The following is a 20,728-nucleotide window of genomic DNA, read 5'->3' on the forward strand; positions in this document are numbered from 1 at the left end:
CGGCGTAAGGTGCTTGGGCTTCAGCTTGATTTGATCGTAGGCCTTTCGGAACAAAATGTTTGCTCCGCTACCACCGTCAACCAGAACTTTGCTGACGTCGTGGTTGGCCACCGTGGCGATGATCACCAACGGGTCCTCGTGAGGGTACGTCACCCCCCGGCAGTCAGCGGCTGTGAACGTCATGTTCGGTGCCGGTGACTGGGGTGGCTGAATATCAGCATGATTCACCTGGTGGGTCAGAGCCCTGAGGTGACGCTTGTGCTCCCTCCGAGAGCATGTTCCTCCCGAGATAACATGGATTGGAGGGAATTTTCCTTCCGCAGTTTTGCTGTTCTTTCGGGGGAAGTCGATTTCTTGCCGAGAGTCTTTTTCGGACTTCTCAGCCTCCTTTTTCTCGCGGTGATCCGCGATATATTTTTTCAAGTATCCCTTCCGGACCATGTCCTCGATTTGGTCCTTCAGCTGGATACACTCCTCAGTGTTGTGTCCCGGCGATTCATGGAACTCACACCACTGATTCTTATTTTTTCGCTGATACCACTCGGGGAGTGGTCTCGGCTATCTGTAACTCTGCTCCTCCTTCGTCACACTGTAGATCTTAGCGCGCGGAAGAGAGAGCGGAGTGTATGATTCATATCTGCCCGCGAAAGGAGCGGATTTTTCTTTCTTCGACTCGTTGGCCGAAGGTTGTTCCGAGGCTTTCGCCTTTCCCTTTGCCTTCTGGCCTTGGCCTTCAGACGAGGGTGCTTGTTTTTGTCTTCCTCCCCCAGATTGAGGTTGGGTTTTTGCTTTGTTCCACTCTTCAGCTCGGATGAATTTATCCGAAGCATTCAATGCTTCCTCCAAGGTCCTGGGTGAATTCATGACCATAAAGTCAGAGAACGGCCCAGTTCTGAGACCGTGCTGAAGGGCGAAAACTGCCAGCCCTTGATCCAGCTGAGAAATGCTGGATGACTCGTTGCTGAAGCGAGTCAGGTAGTCTCGGAGGCTTTCGGCCTCACCTTGCAGCAGGCCCATAAGCTCTGCAGTAGTCTTCTCTCGGTGATTTGCCGTGGAAAACTTGCTCTTGAACTTAGAGGACAGGTCGTCCCACCCAGTAATTGAGCCTTCTTTAACTCCCTTGGAGATCCACGCTTGCGCGACCCCCTTGAGAGTGATTGAAAAATACTTGCACCAAGTCGCCTCGGACCTGGGGCAGAGATGCATGTGAGCCTCATATGAGGCAATATGGTCCTTCGGATCCGAAGTTCCATCATAAGTAATGTGCGACGGGATTTTAACCGTCGGCACATGAGATTCCAGTATCCATTGCTCGAATGGAGAACTGGAGGGCAGCATTAAGGCCTTGCCTTTATTCCCAGCCGAAGGGACCGCGCTCCGCCCTCTCAGAGAGGTAGAAGTGGTCTTCGTCCCTGGCTGGGAGGTCTGGGCCTCGGCTACAGGGTAGGAAAGGCGGCTGTGCACGCTCCGTTCCCTATCGCCGAGACGGTCGTGAACGCTTCGGCGAGCAGTTTCTGGCCGAGAGGCAGAACTGCTGCTTTTATGGGTTCTGCTCGTGGTGAGCTGAATGGAAGACTCCCTGAAGAAGTGAGATTTCATGTTTCTCTCCCTCTCGGTTCTCCAGGTATCCTCCTCCCATTCGCCAAGCTCCTTGAAAGAGGAGAGTTTCCCCCCTCCTGGCCGAGGCACCTCCGCTGGTTTCTGGTTTGCGGAGGGGTTCGGTCGCGTGGAGGTGGCATGTTCTGGGCCTTCATGGCTTCCATGAGGACCGCTAAGGCTCTCGCCACCTCCTCCGAGTTGGGCCCTGTCAAGGGTGTCCTCGGCTGAGAGCGAGAGTAGGTGCGAATGCTCCGGGATTGGCTCCGGGCATGAGATTGGGTCCTTTGACTGGACCGGTTGTCCTCATTTGACCGAGGCGGGCTCGGTGGATGATTGGACTGGATGATAGGAGATTCGGATCTCTCCCTAGGCTCCTCATGAGAGTCGGGTCCCGCGGAGGGGCTCCTATCCCGAGGAGGAGACAGGCTAGAAGTGGGGCGTTCCGAGGGACCCCCTCCTAATGACTTTCGGCGCTTTCTCAGAGGAGAAGCACCGTCGTTTTTGTTCTTGCGATTCTTAGCCATTGGAACTAAGATTGAGGTAGAACGATTGAAATTGGCTTAAAGATTTTTTGAAAGTCTTCCCCACAGACGGCGCCAAATTGTTTCGGGTGAAAACAATGGGACCTTGCCGAAGGTCCAGTGAAATGGTGAAGACTGGGCTCGGTCCAAGTGATGTTGGGCCGAGGATTTCCTGCACGGCAAACACACGTAAACTAGCCTCGGGGGTGTTGCCGAGAAAGGCCCCTCCGATGCTAAAGTCAGTACAATGTGTAGAGAGAAAGCTATGCAAGAGAATTAATTGCTTGAGGCTTTTTTGTGAATGTGAATCTATGTACAAATGTGATATTGATGGCTTTTATACCTTGGCATATATGGGAGAAGTGGGCCTTGGCCCAATTGACTTGCCTTGTGGACTGATCTTGACTTTAGCATAATTGGAGAGTTGAACCTTGACCTTGGGCTTTTAATTGGATCATTTAATGACTAGGCCCAATTGGACTAAATTGGACCCAAACAGCGAGTATTTAGGAATGAATGGCAATTATCAGTCGCCATGGCCAACAACTGTTGTAGCCCTTGGGGGGCATGGATATGCGAGGAGGCGTGGTAGAAAGCTGGAATTTTACAGCCAACGACCTTTGTTCTAGTGCTTGATATTAAACTCTCCAATAAAATAAACTACCTTGAGAACTTTAGTAAACCTCATTGATGGAAATAGTAAATTCAACTACTTGGTAAATGATGATTATGCCTTTAAATTCAATTTCTTGATGAAATATTTGGAATCAAATGTGATCTATTACTTAGAGACAAGAAGCAATTTACAAAATCATTGGACAGTCATACATACAATAATTACAATAGGAATCATCTAGGGCCAGATAGTTCAATATCTTCGAATACAAAGGAATGTTCTTCATTAACATCGCTGTAATTCCTAGAGAAACTGGTAATACAAGATCTTTCCTCCGGAAGAGAGCTTCTGGCATGCAATTCATCTCCATGTACAGACTGCCCTGCAATACTTTCTAAAATCTTCAAAACTTCCGACATTTTTGGCCTGAGACTAGGATTAGCTTGAGTGCACCGAAGAGCCAATTCCACCGTTTTCTCTAGCTCATCAGCATTGAAACATCCCTTTAGATCCCTGTCAACAAGCACGTCCAACTTCTTCTCTTCATATAATGCCTTCACCTATAAAGAAGTGAAAAAAAAGACAACATACTAGTGAGCAGTATGCACATTACTTTTGTTGTAGGTAAGATGTATTTGTAGCCTTGTAGGTAACTTATACTGGACTGAATTCCTCCCGATTCAACTCAACCCCACTTTGCGAGCCAGGCCATTGAAAGCCTGAAAGGGGGTGGGAGGATATTGGGAGTTGTATACATGTGAATCACTTCCTTATCCTCTTCCCTACTTTTCTCAGTTTGCATGGACTTCCAAGTCCAACATGATTTATTGCCAAGGGGAAAAAATAGCTTACTTTCCAAGGGGAAGTAATATGAATGCAAATAAAATGATCTAAACTGAAAATCGGACATAACTTACCCAGTCAAACATAATTCCCTTCTGAGCCTGACCTTTGCCAGCATCTACTGTCTTTTGCCCTGTAACAAGTTCCAAAAGTAGAATGCCGAATCCAAAAACATCAGTTTTATCCGAGGATTGCCCAGTTGAAAGATACTCTGGGGCAATATGACCAACAGTACCACGCACAGCAGTAGTGACATGAGAATCCCTCCTGTCCAAGAGCTTTGCAAGGCCAAAATCTCCCACAACAGCTTCAAAACTCTCATCAAGCAAGATGTTCGCAGCTTTCACATCCCTATGAATTATTTTTGGATTGCACTGCTCATGTAAGTACAAGAGTCCACGGGCAGCTCCCTGAGCAATATGCAAGCGCTTGCTCCAATCTAAAGTAGGCCTATCTCCACATGGGTCTGAAAATAAATACATGATGTTTATCATCTAATGGTAAGAGAACTTACATATCAGAACTTACACAATGCAAGTTTTCTCATAAAAAGAATTGAGCAAGCTAGAAAGAAGATCCACATCACAGAGTCAAAGATTACTGTTACAGCATAATTTGTAGACTTTGTTCTTAATACACAGTTGAACAAAGAGACAGTACACACATTCATCTTTCTATATGCATATCTATATCGGATATGTGACAATTAAACCCAAGTATGATCATTTTCTGGTATCAATTTAGGTCAAAATCATGTAAAATTTCGGAAAGTGTTACATTCTGAAACTTTGACAAGTAACCATATTCAATACTATGCTCAAACTCGAGTCCATGTCAGTATGTAACAAATATATAAAGAAGCAAATCATTTACTCATTAATATCCAGTCTGAACTGCAAGCTTACGGGTGAAAACTTTTAATTATTTCACTCAAACAAGAAAGTGAAGGTGAATATAAAAATTAATTGCTAGAAGAAACTAATCATGATCAAAGATGATAAAGAAAGAAAATAAAGACCAACCTCTCAACCGATCTGCAACACTTCCATTTGGCATGTAAGGATATATGAGCAATCTCTCATTAGGTGTCATACAAAATCCATATAAACGCAGAAGATTCCGATGTAAAGCTAAACCAATCATCTCCACTTCTGTTTGAAATTGTACTTCACCAGTGAAACTGGGGTCTTTCAGCCTTTTAACTGCAATCATAGTCTTATTTGGTAGACAGCCTTTATAGACAACTCCAAAACCACCCTTTCCTAGTATGTTTTTGGGATTGAAGTTTCCTGTAGCTGCTTGAAGTTCACGAAAAGAGAACCTCTTCACATGACCAATACTGAATTCATAGTCTTGCTGCACTGCATATTCCAATAATCAGAGGCTTTCACACCATAGTTATCATCATATAAACACTCAAATAAATTATAAATTAAAAGGAAAAAATATTTTAGCTTCAGAGAATACCATATGATGTCATGAGAAGACGGGACTTGTAGTAGTGGACCCATCCAATAATCAGCAATATCAAAATCACAAATGTGCAGCCAACACCAACAGCCACTGGGATTTCCCACCGACGATGATGACTTGATTTTGAGATAGCTGTATGACTTGTGTCTGAAAGAGATAAGGTAACACAAGTAAATCTCTGTGTGTGTGTGTGCGCGCGTGTGTGTGAGTGTGCGAGAGAGAAAGAGAGAGAGAGTGGCTACCATTTTCAGGCTTCTTTCCATTGATGCAAACTTGGGAAGAAGAAGAAGAAGAGCAAAGAAATGTGTTCCCTGTCACACTGCACATAAATGCAATTTGTCACTCATAATAACTCATTGATAGTGAGGAGAAGAAAACTTGATAGCATTAGTGAACAATTTAATATGATTTCTGTGTAACATACAATCATACATAGTGATTAAACATTACGATACAAAGTGTTAATGTCCACCTCAGATAATCACAAAGAAATTGAACCCACAAACTTCTGATATTAATCAAGCGAAAATGGCACTGACACTAAAGTACACGCAAAAACAAAACAAATACAGCAGTAGAAACATGGATCTACTATGGAGTAGAGTAGAGAAATGCAACAAGTTTTAACAGTAGAAAGGTCCTATACCTGTATGCTTTTGCTAGTATTCTTGGCGTGGGACCTGTGAGATTGTTAAATGACAAATCCCTGCCATGAATAATTTAATTTCAGTGCCAACAATAAACATACAGAAGATTAACAAACAATATTAGTGACCGGAGACATACAAGAATGAAAGACCTGAAAGATTTGCAACGCGTTTTGGAATCTGTCCAGACAATTCATTTCTACTTAATTTCCTGCACATTGAACAAGAGTTTATATTAAAGGTCACATTAGAAGGGAGGTGAAAAAACAAAACTTTAAAGCTATACTTACAAGTAATTTAGACGGCTGAGGTAACCAATCGAGTCAGGAATCTCACCACTAAACTGGTTACCTGAGAGGTCTAGAGTTTGAAGCTCTTCGAGTTTCCCAATCTCATCTGGAATCGGACCAGACAGCTGATTGTTCTGCATCGAACTGTAGAACAAAAATGTAATTAGACAAGTTCTGCCAACCAGCTGCAAGCTGCAGTTTCAAGATGTAAATATGTAATTAGCCTAGGAAATAAAGTTATTTCCTAGGCCACCTTTGTTAATTCAGCAACCATCATATTTAAAACATCTTTATTTTGCCTTTATTAAAGAAAATCGTCATTCTCTTCAGGTTTATGTCCTGCCTAACGGTGTGTTTGGATAGAAGGAAATGGAAGGAAAAGAAGGGGAGAGAAATTGAGAGATGTGATATCTTCCATTTGGATAACAAATGAGGAAGTAAGGGAATTGGAGGGGAGAGGAATGGAGGGATTAAATTGTAGGAAAATGATCCCTCCAACAATGGAGAGATTTGGAAGGAAAACTCACCATTCTTCTCTCCCCTCCCTTTCCCTCCCCTCCTCTTCTTCTCCCTCCCCTTCTTTTCCTTCTTCTAATGTTATCCAAACACACTATAAAGGTTTGAAATATTATTGTCAATAGAAGTTTGCATGCAGCTGAAAATGCTACGGAGCAATATGATTTGCAATTATAATTCAAAGCTATAATACTTGCAGGTAAGAAAAGTAATAAACTTGGAAAAATGGTTTTTCCCTGTCTATGTATATCAATTGATCATCAACAACCAACTGATTAAAGGCAAAGCAGAAAGTACCTCTAGGATCCGTCATATTAGGTACAAGTACTAAATTAAGGAAATGGAAGAGAAACTAAGTCTAATCTCAGCATAAAAATATCCTTTGTAATAATTTCATACTTCAATTTCAGTGAGCATGTAATGCATTTCAATGAACACATACATTAGATTTCATCTCTATTATCAGCATGACAGCACTCATACTCCCCTTATTTAAACAATTAAATTATAGGTTGGGACCATATAAGAAAATTCAAACAGATAAAACCAACTGTAAACTATGCACACAAAGATGCATTAAATGACGCCGACAGTGGAATCTCCGGCAAGAACTATCAACTAATCAACTACTGTCTAATGGTAAAGACTGTTGGTTCATTAAAATCTACATATTCTCGTGAAGGGGCTGATCTCATTTAATGTGCCAAAAATTTCAGAAAATGTACAAAATAAACATAATTGTAATCCAAAAACAGAAAGTACAGAAGCATTCATGAAGAAACAAACATCTCATAAACAACAGCTCCTCATTCTTCAATCAAATAGAAGCATAACTGTCAATATTATTGCCTAATTATATATTTGTCCTTAACAAATAAAAAGGAACTTACACTGAGCGAAGTCGAGTCAAGTTTCCAATACTAGAAGATAGGGTTCCTGACAATCCCATACTAGCCATATCACTGTGAAAAACCCACAAAAACAAAATTCACAAATTCAAGCATAAACCAATACAAATTTTCAAAATAATATTGTGATTTTTTAGGAAAAAAAAGAAATACTTGGAAAATAATGCAACTTACAGAGAGATAACAAACCCATCATTAGAGCAAGCAACCATATACCAAGTACAAGGATCAACTGAATTAATATCCCAACCATCAAGAACATGGTACTTTTCATCTCTCATTTTGTTCTTCACTAACATCAATGCAGCCACTATATATGTAACCCCAAATCAAAAATTTCATATAAATCACAAAAAAATTACAGAAACTCAGCAAATAATAAAGAATCAATAAAAGGGTATTTGAAGCTAAACATCAAGCATTGAAATAATCCCAAATAAAAAAAATTAAAAAAAAATCAGGGAAAAAAATATGATTAAATTAATGGGTTTAAGAATCAAACCTTCATAGTTGACACCCTTTGGAGAAAGATTACTATCAGCAGCTCCAATCACATCAAAAAAGCACAAAAATACTGCCAAAAACAGAACCATGGCCAGAAAATACAATCATAAAAAATATAAAATTCACTAAAATGGGGAAAAAGGAAGCACTGATAGATCTTGAGTAAGAACTGAGAGTGTAATGTCAAAAAGTTAGAATCTTGGATTTTTCTGAAAAAAAGTTGCAGAAAAAACGACAGTTTGTAAGGAAAATGGTGCCAATAAAAGAAGTTTTATCAGATGATACTGAAAGGAGTAAGAAAACGAAACATAAGGGTGTGTGTCCTTGGATTTTGGGGTTTGAAAAATTAGCTCAAAAACAAAGATAATTTTGTCTCGAGATTTGAATGATTAGTGTCAAATTTGTCTAAGAATCTGGTAGAGTGGAGAACAAGGGTGTCCTACAATACAATATAGTCATTGGCATTTGGTGGTACTCACTCCTTCGTGTTACTCCCTATGCCTTGCAAAAATGGGCACTTGAATAGGTCACTTTTTGAAACCATCGACTCGATAATTTAATGGTACTAGGTTAGGTCCCGTGTCATGCACGGTATATCTTAATTTTCATCATTAAATAACATTATTTTTAATTTAAAAATTTCTAAAACTATTGTGAGCAAATTTTTACCAAAAAATAGTTATTTTCTTCTTATATCATGTCTTTACAAAAATATTTAATACCTGTATTAATATCACGTTAAAGAGTTGTTTAATAATTTAGTCGAATGAGTATATTAAAACTATGTCGAATGACTGATTTTAAAAACGGTCGCTAATAATCATTCGCTAACATTCATTTTATCGACTAATTTGATGCCCGTCATTTTGATTTTTCAAAGACAAAATTGATGTATCCTTTTTATTTTTTACAATTAATCAAAGAAGTATGTATAAATTTTATACGTTTTTTTTTCTTCCTAATTTAGTAATTATTCTTGTCTAGTATATTCTTAAGATTATATATCTTAAAAAAAAATTCACAAAGATTGCATTTTTTAAAAATAATTATATGGTAATGTTGCCAAAATTCATACCTATAATAGTTGTGAACTCATCTATAGAATGTAAAAGATCTTTAATTATTTTATATGGTTAATTATGACAACTATTATTGTATATAATAATTTCCTTAAATATAAAAGTTTTATAAAATGATTGTTTTTTTTTAAAAAAAAAAACAAAAATATTAAGGACACGCTAGAAATTGACACGTGTCATTGTTGGTGTGTCTTTTAGTATATAGTTATTGATAGTAAGAAGAATGGGCTCATTTGAGAGGGGAGATATGTCGTCTCAATTATCAAAAGTACGGAGTAGTAAAAAGTAGCATAGTGTATGTAGTTAGAATGTAAATTTTTTATGATTGAATGTATATTTGTTTTGTTGGCATTGGATTCTAGAATGTAAGTGAATACAATATTTGTTGTTTTAGTATCTTTTGTACATCATTTTTTTTTCCTTTTTTTAAAGTGCTAGTATTACACTTTGATCAACAAAGAGTTTTAGTATATTGAATTAAATTTACATTATAAAAACAAGTACGATTGGTGGACAAAAAAGAACGGTAAGAAAATTAAACTTTATTCATGTGATTTGAGATTTTAAGCAATAATAACGTTTAGATAATCAATTGGTCTATTGACTTGTGCAATGCATGGATTGTATTAAAGACAATTAACTTATTATCAATGATTATGTAAATTTCTATGTGAAAAGTAAAGAATTAAGGAGATGAAAGCTGAACATTATTTTAGCCTTTTGGCTTGTGTAATGCACGAATTGAATCAACTAGCCTTTTGGCATGTGCAATGCACAAATTGTTTCACGTATATGAAAGGGTGGAGGTAGGTCGTTGGGTTTCATACCCGACTAATAATTGTGACCGAATTTTTAACACATATGGTAGACAGAATGAGTTTAATTGATTGAATTATTTCGTCAACATATGAACATCAATACTAATATATTGGCTTAGATAGTTAAATTAATAGTACAAGTAGTATTTATGAAAGAAATGGCATCCCTCTCTTTCACTCCTTTATTAGTTATTGAATTTTATTATTATATATATATATATATATATATATATATATATATATATATATATATATATATATATATATATATATATAGTTGATGCTAGTAAAATTTGATGGTATAAACTAATTGATTGATTGTATTAATGGACATAAATTAATAAATTCACTTTTATTTATTTATAGACAATATTCAAGTAATTGACTGCTTTTTATGTAATAAAATGATTGATATTTTCCTTTACTTTGCAGATCGATTGACTTTTATTAATCCTCTACTACTTACAATACAGCAAAAATTCCAAAACAAAACAGCTTATTCTACATATAAAACAATTACGAAAAATTGTCAGAAATAAGACAACCTTTGAGCGGTCCACCAAAATTAAGTCATCCTTTTGAACAATTCTGAATAATACAACATTTGGGGTATCCTCTTAAACAAGTAATGACCGGTTGGTAACCGGGTTAACAAGTTATATGAGACATGTGTCATTGTTTTATTGGATTTTTAAAAAATTAATTTAATGTTTTTGAATATTAAATAATATTAATTACTTTTATTATTATTCTTATAATTATTATTATTATTAAAATTAAAAAAACCACCGCCACCCCTCCCCTGCTAGCAACCCCCCTCCCCCATCTAAACCGCCGCCTAGACCCCCCCCCCCCCACCCCCGACGACCACCTCCCCCGTCGGTCGACCCCCTCCCTTCCCCTTACCCCCGTCGCAACCACCTACCTCTCTCTAAACCCTAACCCCTCACAGCCTTCCTCTTTCCCTTCTCCTACTATGAAACAACCCCCCTCCTTCCCTGGTCGTTTCGAGGTGTGAAAAGGAGGGGGTTTTCGTGGTGGTGGAAGGAGGTGGATTTTTCGAGTTAGGGGTTTATGAGGGTAGGTGGTCGTAGCAAGGATAAAGGGGAAAGGGTATCTTCTAAGCAGATACCCCCAAATGTTATTAAATTTGAAAATATTATTAGTCAAAATTGGTGTTAAGCTGAGTAGCTGACAAGTGTGCCAGCCAAGTTACGACGGAGAAAGTGTATAACATCTTAATCTAAGAGCTTTCCCATATCATATGCCTTACTTGACTTGGATGATGTAATGTGAATATGCCCCGTGACCTTTTTAAGTTACCACATCACAATTCACAAAATCACAACTTGGCATATACACTTGGAAGCATATAAGTATCTCAATAAAGATTCTCAAAGCAAACATATCCGCCTCCTTTACCCCCTTTTACCGTCAACATCAGCAGTGGGTTTGTCCATCTTAAAGTCGTGAACAAACTCAAGCAATAGAACCACCTACTTAAAATAAGATGAATCGAAGTTGTGATTCGAAACTCAATTTGCAAAGCAGAGATTAACTTATGCAACAGGAAAATGAGCTTACTAAATACTGATTTAAGAACTGAATGATAGTAAGCAAACATTACTTTTCACAGGACGATTGATAATAATGGTACTACACTTCTCCCTGTCCAAGGTCTGCATTTGATGCAATGTAGATAGAAAAACTACTGAATAAACAAAACAGACAAGAAAATACACCCACCAACTACACCTTTCTGTCTCCACCGCTCTTCAGCGGTCTTTCCTAACAGCCATAAACAATTACAACCTCCTCTCTACTAACTTCAATGAGTACATTATCAGATTGACCTTTTCTATCAACAATTTACAGACAAAAAAGCGCGTTGGCGGTGAGAACGAGTGCACGAGAGTTAAGCAAGCAGAGGCAGTTGGAGCTACATGATTGCCCACTCGTTCTGGCTGAGAAAATTATATAGGGATGCCTCCATACATTGAGACTAAGATCTTGATCACGGTTTTCCACAGGATCTCACTCATCAACCAGCAAAAAACATCTATGTGCTATATTGATATTTATGTCCCTGTTGGATGCATCAAATTGTGACCATACTGTCGCCTAACGTGCTCTGGAATCAACTTGTTAATAAGATCTGGTGAAGCTCCAGACAGCTGCGACAAGTAACAACAGCAACCAAAATTAGGAACTCTTATCATTCAAAATTTCGGAATTTTTTTAATACTACTAGTTTCTTAATGCACAGTTTTAAAAGCAATATAATCACAGACTGCATGATTCCAAAAGACAGCCTAAGGTTTTCTGCCTAATGAGTGAGAGAATATACATGCTACAATGTCAGATAAGCCCTAAGTGAAAGTATCTGGCTTAGATTTACACTGGACAATCTCAGGCAAAAACCGCAAAACATCCATGCAATTTTCTTCACAACAAATATTTAAGATAAAACATATAATACAGTTCTCCAGTTGAAATAGAAAGTCTAATGATCTCCTCAGCAGTGAAAGATGGTCCAAGTTACTAAATAATCCTTCATAATAATATCATCAACTCAGTATGATAATGTACAAAAAACCAAACACAATAAACAGCACCTGAATTTCCTTATCCAGGTACAACATTATCAACTGTCATGTAAGTGCTCAAATTTTTAACTTATAATAGTTTCAGCAGCCAAATGTATCAAGCAAAAACAATAACTGAACTAAACATAAGCATGAGAAAAACAAACATACTTCCTGTTTAAAATTGAAGAGAGGAGGCAATGGGCGACCATTAGGAAGACGAGCATTTGGTTCCCGGAGTTCATCAAAGAAAGGATGTGCACATGCTTCCAACTGGTACAAAAGTAAGATAAATCGTATTAATACTAATGAACTGAAATCTTAATAGATATAACAGATGAATAATAATCCACAAAAACAAGTCGTGAGAATAAGATGATCAAAGTGCAATTGACTGATTCTGATAATTATATTCAAATTAGAGCAAAGCATAAAGCATTAATATAATTGGTTACAGAAACTTTTCAAACTTACAGCAGTGCAGCGTAAACTAGGTGAGTACTGAAGCAGCCTTGAAGTCAGATCAATGGCCTCTGGAGGCATGCGTTTGTGGAACACCTGAATCAAAACAGATATTTAAACTTAAAAATTCAACTTAAGAAGAGAGGGGGAAGGGTTGGGATTCTTGAGAACTGAGCACAGTTCCAATAAACTCTTCCTTTCTGTCAATTATTTAATAACATGTGACAAATGTGCAGGATTATAGAAGTTTCAACAGGATAAGCTAAATCAGTCCGACACAAGTATGCAGGCATGCAGCATCTGTGAATCTATGATGACCTCCAAAATTAACTCAACAGCAAATACAAAAAAGCACATATACAAGTAATATACCTTGTGCCAAGGAGTTGCTTTAATCTGGGGAAACCTAAAATCAGAGTAATTTGGATTCATGCATCGAATTTCTTCCCGTGTTGGTGTACCAAGGACCTTCAGATATATAAAGTAAAGATAGTCAAAAAACAGAAAAGAACAGGCAATAAGTCACAACGTGACCGTAAACTTTCCACAAGCTGAACAACCTTTCAATGAAACTTTTAGGCGTACCTTGATGATCTCAACTAGCTGATCGACAGCATTTTCCCCAGGAAATAATGGCTGGAAAAACAAAAGAGCAGAAAATGAAAAGCATTCTCCATACAAACACAGATCATGCTTAGAAGAAATCCTCAAATTGAAATTCAGCTATCATAATGTACTCACCTGGCCAAGCAAAAGTTCAGCAAGAACACAGCCAGCAGACCATATATCTATTGAGGATGTGTATTCAGTAGCACCAAATATAAGCTCAGGAGCTCGATAAAACCGAGAACAAATGTAGGAAATATTGGCTTCACCCTTAACCTGTTTGGACAAAAAACAAGAGGTTAAAACACCATATTTAAGGGTCCCAATGGAGGAGAATAAGAGGCAGAGAAAGTTAAAATATCCTTCTCAAGAGTTTTTTATTAAGAGAAAGCAATTAGTATTTAAAATGCTACCATCATAACAATGCAATTAGACAGAATACAGACAGAACCAATCATCGCCATTTTCATACGTTCACTATGTATAAAAAGAAAAAGAATCACACACATAAAGTATATAAATAGAATAGAAAAAACAATATAGGTATTTTAATCCGACAAAGTTCACAGCACAGATCACAATTAACAAGGAGAAAACATGTCTCGGCAACCACTACAACAAAAATTTCGAGACTCCAACACATTATGACAAATGTAGATAGTAATAAACAAAAAAAGAAAGGGAGGTTTGACATACAAGAACTTTGGCACTTCCAAAATCACATATTTTCACTTGGTGGGTGAGAGGATCAACCTGCAGGAATCAATTACATCAAATTCAGGCATTCAGCTCATTTTTTGATTAAGCTTGGAAAGAACTAATGGAAAATAACATACCAAAACATTCTGAGGCTTTAAATCCCTATGGCAGACTCCAGGAACATGGTGCAGATAAGCCAAGCCTCGGAAAATCTGCAATGTGATTGTACTTTAAATATGACAGTCGAAACAGAAAACCAGCATCCCGACATGAAAATATAACATACCTGATATGTGTACAACTTAATGTAGATGAGGGGCATTCTTTGATTAGCACTACTATAGTGCTTCAAAACCCGATACATGGTCTCAGGGACATATTCCATCACCAAGTTGAGGAAAAGCTCATCTTTACTAGTTGTTGAGAAGAAACAATGCTTGAGCGAGATTACATTCGGATGGTCTAACACGCGCATCAACTGCAACTCACGGTTCTTATACCTTCTATCTTGCAACACCTTCTTAATTGCTACAGTTTCTCCGGTTTCCAGACATTTAGCCTAAACAAAGACGTCATTAGAGGGAAAAATCAATAATTATTTCGCTTCAGGACCAAAATATGTCTTAACAATCTTTATATATATACCTGAAATACAATTCCAAAAGATCCAGTGCCCACGACTCTTTCTGCCATGTAACTAATTGTCTGTCAGAACAAAAATTGTGTTAAACAAGCATATACATGTAACTGAACAATTTACAAACTCAATGATAATGCACAAATCCACATCTTAAAGCATGAACATCATAAAATATCTTACATCCTAGAACAAAAATAAGCACAAAACAGAAGCACAACTCATGATTATAGCTAAAATAATCAAAAACTGCAGAATCAGTGGTGTGAAGCTAAGCAGATAAAACACAGAATCCAAAATCACTTAGACTCGTTCAATTACTTGAATCAAAAACCATCACTCTAAAAAAGGCCAAAAAAATTATAACTCGAGACAAGCGAAACGAGATCCAATTTTCAAAATAGAGCATACAACATACCTGTTTAGGTTCTCCATTTTTACCCCCAATTGTAGTTGAAATAATGTGTCCTGTGACAGCACCATTGCCGTCTTCTACCGTCGAAGCTAGCTCCTGAAACAGCAAAATTAATTTAAATTCCAACATCAACACCACACTCAATCAGATTCCAGAATTTAATCTAATTCAGCTAAACAAATGCAAATCAACCACATAAGTACTGCTGCGGTAGTGATAATTCTATGAAAATAAAAATTAAAAAAAAAATCAAAACATCAGAAAATCCTGCAATTGTACACATAAACAGCTTAAAATCAAGCACATTTCAGATCTACAGTCACAAATTCAGCAAAAATCAAGTAAAATTCCAGCTAAAAATCAAAAAAAACAACAGCAATTTCAGAATAAACAAAAATCAAATCCATCAAAACAACAACACAAAACACAAAAACTCACTCAAAATCAACAAAATTACACACAAACACAAACCAAAAACAAGATCCATTGATAGATCGGAAGCAAAACCCTAAGAAAAACACAAAATTCGATCTGAAATGAACCACAAAACAGGGAGAAATAGGAGTTTGAATACCTAGATCTGAAACATAGAGAGAGAATCTAGAGAAACCGTGAGAAAGGAGGAGTGAGAGAGAGAAGGAGAAGGAGGAGAGTACCTTATCGTCAGCCATGGAAGCTGGGAGAGAGGAGGAAGGAGGAGAGAGAAAGAGGAGTTAAGAAAGCATGGAAAAATGGAGTTTAGGGCGACGGAAGGAGGAGAGAGAAAGAAAAGGGGAAGACCCCAGTTACGACAATACCCATGTGATTACAGCTCTTGCCCTTTCCCCCTTCTTTTTTTTCTTTTTTTTTTCTTTTCTTTTGGGGAATTCGTGACTCATGTTTCATAATTTCATTACACATCATTCATAGTTTTCTTTTTTTTTTTGACGGGCACATCATTCGTATTTACATTCTCGTATACGAATACCAATGATGAGGCCATATTTCTTCGGCTTAAATTCAGTTCAGTTCAGTAAATCAAAATATGTATATTGAGTTTATGCTAGCAAAATTGACCTTAGATTCGATTAACCGACCTGATCTGGAACTAGAGTTTAACCTCGTTTGAATTTTGACCAAATATCTGAAACGACCTGATCCGATTTAATCATAACTAAAAGTTACTAGATACTCAAATTGACTCGATCCAATTTTGACCCGAAACCTAAAATGACACAAATTCAAATTACTCGACAATGATACGAATCAAAATTACACAATACTCGAACCTGTTTCAACCTAATTATTTGTCCCGATATGCAAATCGAAAACAACTTGAATTAAACTTACGTATAATTAACTTTTGTAAGTTGTAACTTGTAAGTGTAAAAATTGCACATTTAATTTAGAGTATTCTTTTTCATAGATATTAAATTCATTGGTTAGGTCTAAGCTTAAATGACTCAATTTATTACTCCATAATTTAATATCTAAAACACCAAAATATTCAAAAGTTGACTTGGTCCACTCAAAATGACACGATTCAAACTTGACTCGAATTCACAACTAAGAACTTATTTGACTCGAAATTACCCAATCCGCACTTGACCTGATCCAACCATGACCCGGTGTCTTAGCTTTAAACTAAACCCGTTTTTAAAAGGCCTTAAATCGAAGTGACTCGAAACTTGACTCAACCCAACTATCCATTAACCAGAATAAACAAACCCAAAATTAAATTGATTCAAACCAACCTTAACCCGCCCTGAAGGCATAGTAGACTAGAAATGACATGACTTAATACCCGACCAATTGTCAGGTCTATACTATTGTAACTAAGGTGGAATATAATTTTTCCAAGAGTAGGAAATGTTAACCTTTTCAAAGGAAGTAGCCACATTTTTCTCCCTACTACTTACATCTCTTACCTCTTTTCTTATCCATCCTCTCCATCCCGTCTACTCATAATTTTCCCCTTCCTCTATAATATTTCTTGTAAGGTCTCAAACAAAAGAAAACTATTTTTACAAAGTGTGTTTTCTCTTGTAACTACTTTTCATTGAGAATCATTTTTCCCAAACCGTTAAAACAATACTCCCTGCGTATTTTATTACATGCTCCATTTCTCCATGCATGAAATTTTAGGAGAAATAATATAAATCAATAAAATATAAAGGAAGTGGGGTTGGTAAAAGAATAAAATATGATAGTCGGGAGGAGAGAAAATATAGAATATTGAAGTATGATAGTTGGGGTCCACTAAGAAAGAAAAAATTAGTAAAATACTAGGTTAGTAATTTTCAAATAACTAATATTTAATTAATACAATATACAATTATAAAAAATACAGTATATTTCACCAACAAATGTATATCATTTTCTTCTTGTTAAACAAATGAATTTCTTAACAATATGTGTTTATCTCGCAAATAGATTTTTTGTTACATACAATTATTCATTCTCTCTTATGCGGTTTTTTTTTTCAATAATAAATTGACTTAAAATATTACTTATAGCTTTCTTAGCAAGCTCTTCATAAATAATTAAAAAGAAAAAAATCCTCAAAAAAAAAAAAAAAATCCTGTAAAAAATATCCTTGTTGTAATAATGGTAGAGTAGTACATAATATGGAGTACTATATATGTAATTATGTTAGGATTTTTTTTTTCACAATTATATGGTATAATATGAATTGTGGAAAGATATATTAAATCTTTTTTATTCTCTTATTTATGTATAATATTTGTTTCCTAAATAGTCTTTTTTAAAGAAAATAAAATAAAATAGGGACACACCTGTGACTTTTAGTATATATTATTATTGATTATTGATTATTGATTGTGAAAGATTTCCGAAAAAAATAAATGTAGCAAGTAAAAAATATGGGCGCAAAAGGAAAGTGGATCAAGTAATGAAATATCTATCGAGGGAGTATACATTTAATCAATAGAAACAACTAACTTTGAAGTGAGTCAAAATTACTTTTTCCCCTTGTGTAAAATCAAATTTTTCCATTTTCTTGGCAGGTTATTGTAGTTCGATATGATTGATAACTTTTTTGTTTGTAAATTTCATAAGTATTTTTTTTTAAAAAAATTGACGAGATAATTTGATAATTAGGCCCTGTTCTTTTGAGCTTCTGGGCAGGGCAGAGCAGAGCAGAGTAGAGCAGATTTCAGCCGAGCACAGCAGAGCAAAGCAAAGCAAAGCAGATTTCAGCAGAGCAGAGCAGATTGAAGTAGAGCAGAGCCGAGCAGATTTCATCATTATTATTATTATTATTAATATTATTATTACTATTATTATCATTATTATAATTACTATTATTATTAAATATTAATTATTATAATATTATTATTTATTATTATTATTAAATATTAATTTTTAATATTATTATTATTATTAAATATTATATATTATTGTTATTAAATATTAATCATTATTATTTATTATTAATTATTATTAATAAATATTAATTATTTATTATTGTTATTATTATTAAATGTTAATTATTATTATTATTAAATATTAATTATTTATTATTATTAAATATTAATTATTATTTAAAATTAATTATTATTAAATATTAATTATTATTATTAAATATTAATTATTTATTACTATTATTTAATATTAATTATTATTATTATTAAATATTAATACTTATTATTATTATTAAATATTATTATTATTATTAAATATTAATTATTATTATTATTATTAAATATTAATTATTATTATTATTAAATATTAATTATTATTATTATTATTAAATATTAATTATTATTATTATTATTAAATATTAATTATTATTATTATTATAATTCAATATTAAGAATTAATTTTAAGCAGAGCAGGGCAGAGCAGAGCAGATTTCAGCAGAGCAGAGTAGAGTAAAGCAGAGCAGAGCAGAGCAGCTCTAAAGAACGAGGCCTTAGTATTTTAGAGCAAATGAGGGTTTCACCTAGCTAATACTTGAAAAGTTGATATTGTAATTAGTCTCATACTTATGTTATCATGGTTAAACATTGCAAAGAAGAGTCTTTAAATGTATTTGCGAAAGAAATAATCTTTGGTAATAAACATATTTTGTGTATTGCAATGCCTTTGTAGTTTCTCAGCCCATTATTGATAATATATATATATATGCCTTGTTTCAGCTTTCAACTTTAAGCACTTGTTATCTTCAACTTGTTTCAGATCAAATCAGACTAGACCAAAAACTTTAAGATCGATACTTTTAATTATCATTTACTTATTACTAAATATCGTGAATTGCATATTAAACAAATTATGAAAATTACATATTTAAAAAGTACATGATGAGATTCCTTTTAAAAAAAAAAGTACATGATGAGACGAATCTAACAAAATTCAATTTGATGATATTTTTCTATATAGATTCTTATTAAAAATCTATCAAACTTTAGTCAAACTAAACTAATTAATCAGATCATACCAGACCATATGTTATATATATATAGATCAAACCTTATTAAATCAGACCAGATCTCCTTATTTCAGATGAAGAGATCAAGTCAAAGTACTTAACCTACGTCCACAAGGAAGTCATCAATAATACTCTAACTTGGTCACAATAGTCAAGCATTGCACTAAATATTGATGTTAGCTTTGATTTTAATTTAGGTCTGTTTTTTTTTTTTATCAACTACAGTTTAAGTTTTCTTCCTTCATACCTGTATAACGATTTCCTTATTTCAGGTGAAGATATGCCTGGCTGGGCACTTGGCACGTAAATTAAGAAAGGGGAACAGTGAAGAGAGAAAAACAAAAGCACCCAGACAAATTGGTCATGTGTTAATAGAAGCAAAAAGATACAACCATGACTCCATGAGGCTGAGTGTAGTTAGAACTTCATAAGCATAAAAAAAAATAAAAAAATAAAAACTTTTAAAAAATAGAGATGTTGAAATATTTGTGAAATATCTTTAAAAATAGTACTGTAATTATTGCAATATTAAAGGAACAAAGAAAATTTAAAGAAGCACACAACACTTTTATCTTTGTAATGCAAATAGCTAAAACAAAACTACGTTAGCTTGTTTGCCTTACTCTTACCCAATGGACCAATTTGGAGTGAAGGTTCCTGTAATTTCTCTCCACATTTTGATTTATGTACTCTTCCCTCCACATTCCACTTTCAATCTTCAAGGGGCCATGCCTATACTAAGCCGCATTAATTTGAATGGTTGAATCATGTGAGTTTTAGATCAATAAGACGCTTCTTTTTGTTTGGGAAAAAAATGTAACTTGCTTACAAAATAAAGCTAATTGCCATGTTATGCATCTTAAAGTTTTTCTGATTTTCAATTATAGATACCCTAACAATAGTAAAAATAAATAAATAATATGCATGCCTCAACAATGAAAAAATACGAGTAATTTTTGTAAGGATTTTTTGACAATTACCACCTACAATTGTTGTTGGTGTTTTAGCAATTAGCACCTATAATTTTTGTTTTTTTTTATTATTACCACCTGCTATTTTTTTTTTTTTTTTTTTTTTTTTG

General features: G+C 35.2%; 2 protein-coding genes across 2 annotated transcripts; both read right to left on the minus strand.

The window, feature by feature from the left end:
• Positions 1-2,840: 2,840 nt before the first annotated feature.
• On the minus strand, positions 2,841-8,396 carry LOC145610114 (protein CLAVATA3 INSENSITIVE RECEPTOR KINASE 4-like). The gene is made up of 11 exons (XM_081665379.1): positions 7,916-8,396; positions 7,588-7,723; positions 7,396-7,467; positions 5,990-6,133; positions 5,839-5,910; positions 5,699-5,758; positions 5,295-5,371; positions 5,047-5,199; positions 4,602-4,940; positions 3,654-4,045; positions 2,841-3,296 (listed from the first exon to the last, which is right to left on the minus strand). The coding sequence occupies exons 1-11, from the start codon at positions 8,004-8,006 to the stop codon at positions 2,970-2,972; spliced, it is 1,863 nt and encodes a 620-aa protein (XP_081521505.1). The 5' UTR covers positions 8,007-8,396; the 3' UTR covers positions 2,841-2,969.
• A 3,025-nt stretch (positions 8,397-11,421) lies between these two features.
• Positions 11,422-16,053, minus strand: LOC145610119 (shaggy-related protein kinase eta). Its single transcript, XM_081665383.1, has 12 exons — positions 15,875-16,053; positions 15,222-15,314; positions 14,812-14,871; positions 14,453-14,725; positions 14,304-14,378; positions 14,164-14,220; positions 13,603-13,743; positions 13,447-13,497; positions 13,234-13,329; positions 12,874-12,957; positions 12,571-12,672; positions 11,422-11,988 (listed from the first exon to the last, which is right to left on the minus strand). Exons 1-12 carry the CDS (start codon positions 15,887-15,889, stop codon positions 11,893-11,895), a joined length of 1,143 nt encoding a protein of 380 aa, XP_081521509.1. The 5' UTR covers positions 15,890-16,053; the 3' UTR covers positions 11,422-11,892.
• Between the last annotated feature and the right edge of the window lie 4,675 nt (positions 16,054-20,728).

The sequence above is a fragment of the Chenopodium album genome, chromosome 24, assembly GCF_948465745.1.
Source record: "Chenopodium album chromosome 24, dcCheAlbu1.1, whole genome shotgun sequence".
NCBI classification, from domain to species: domain Eukaryota; kingdom Viridiplantae; phylum Streptophyta; class Magnoliopsida; order Caryophyllales; family Amaranthaceae; genus Chenopodium; species Chenopodium album.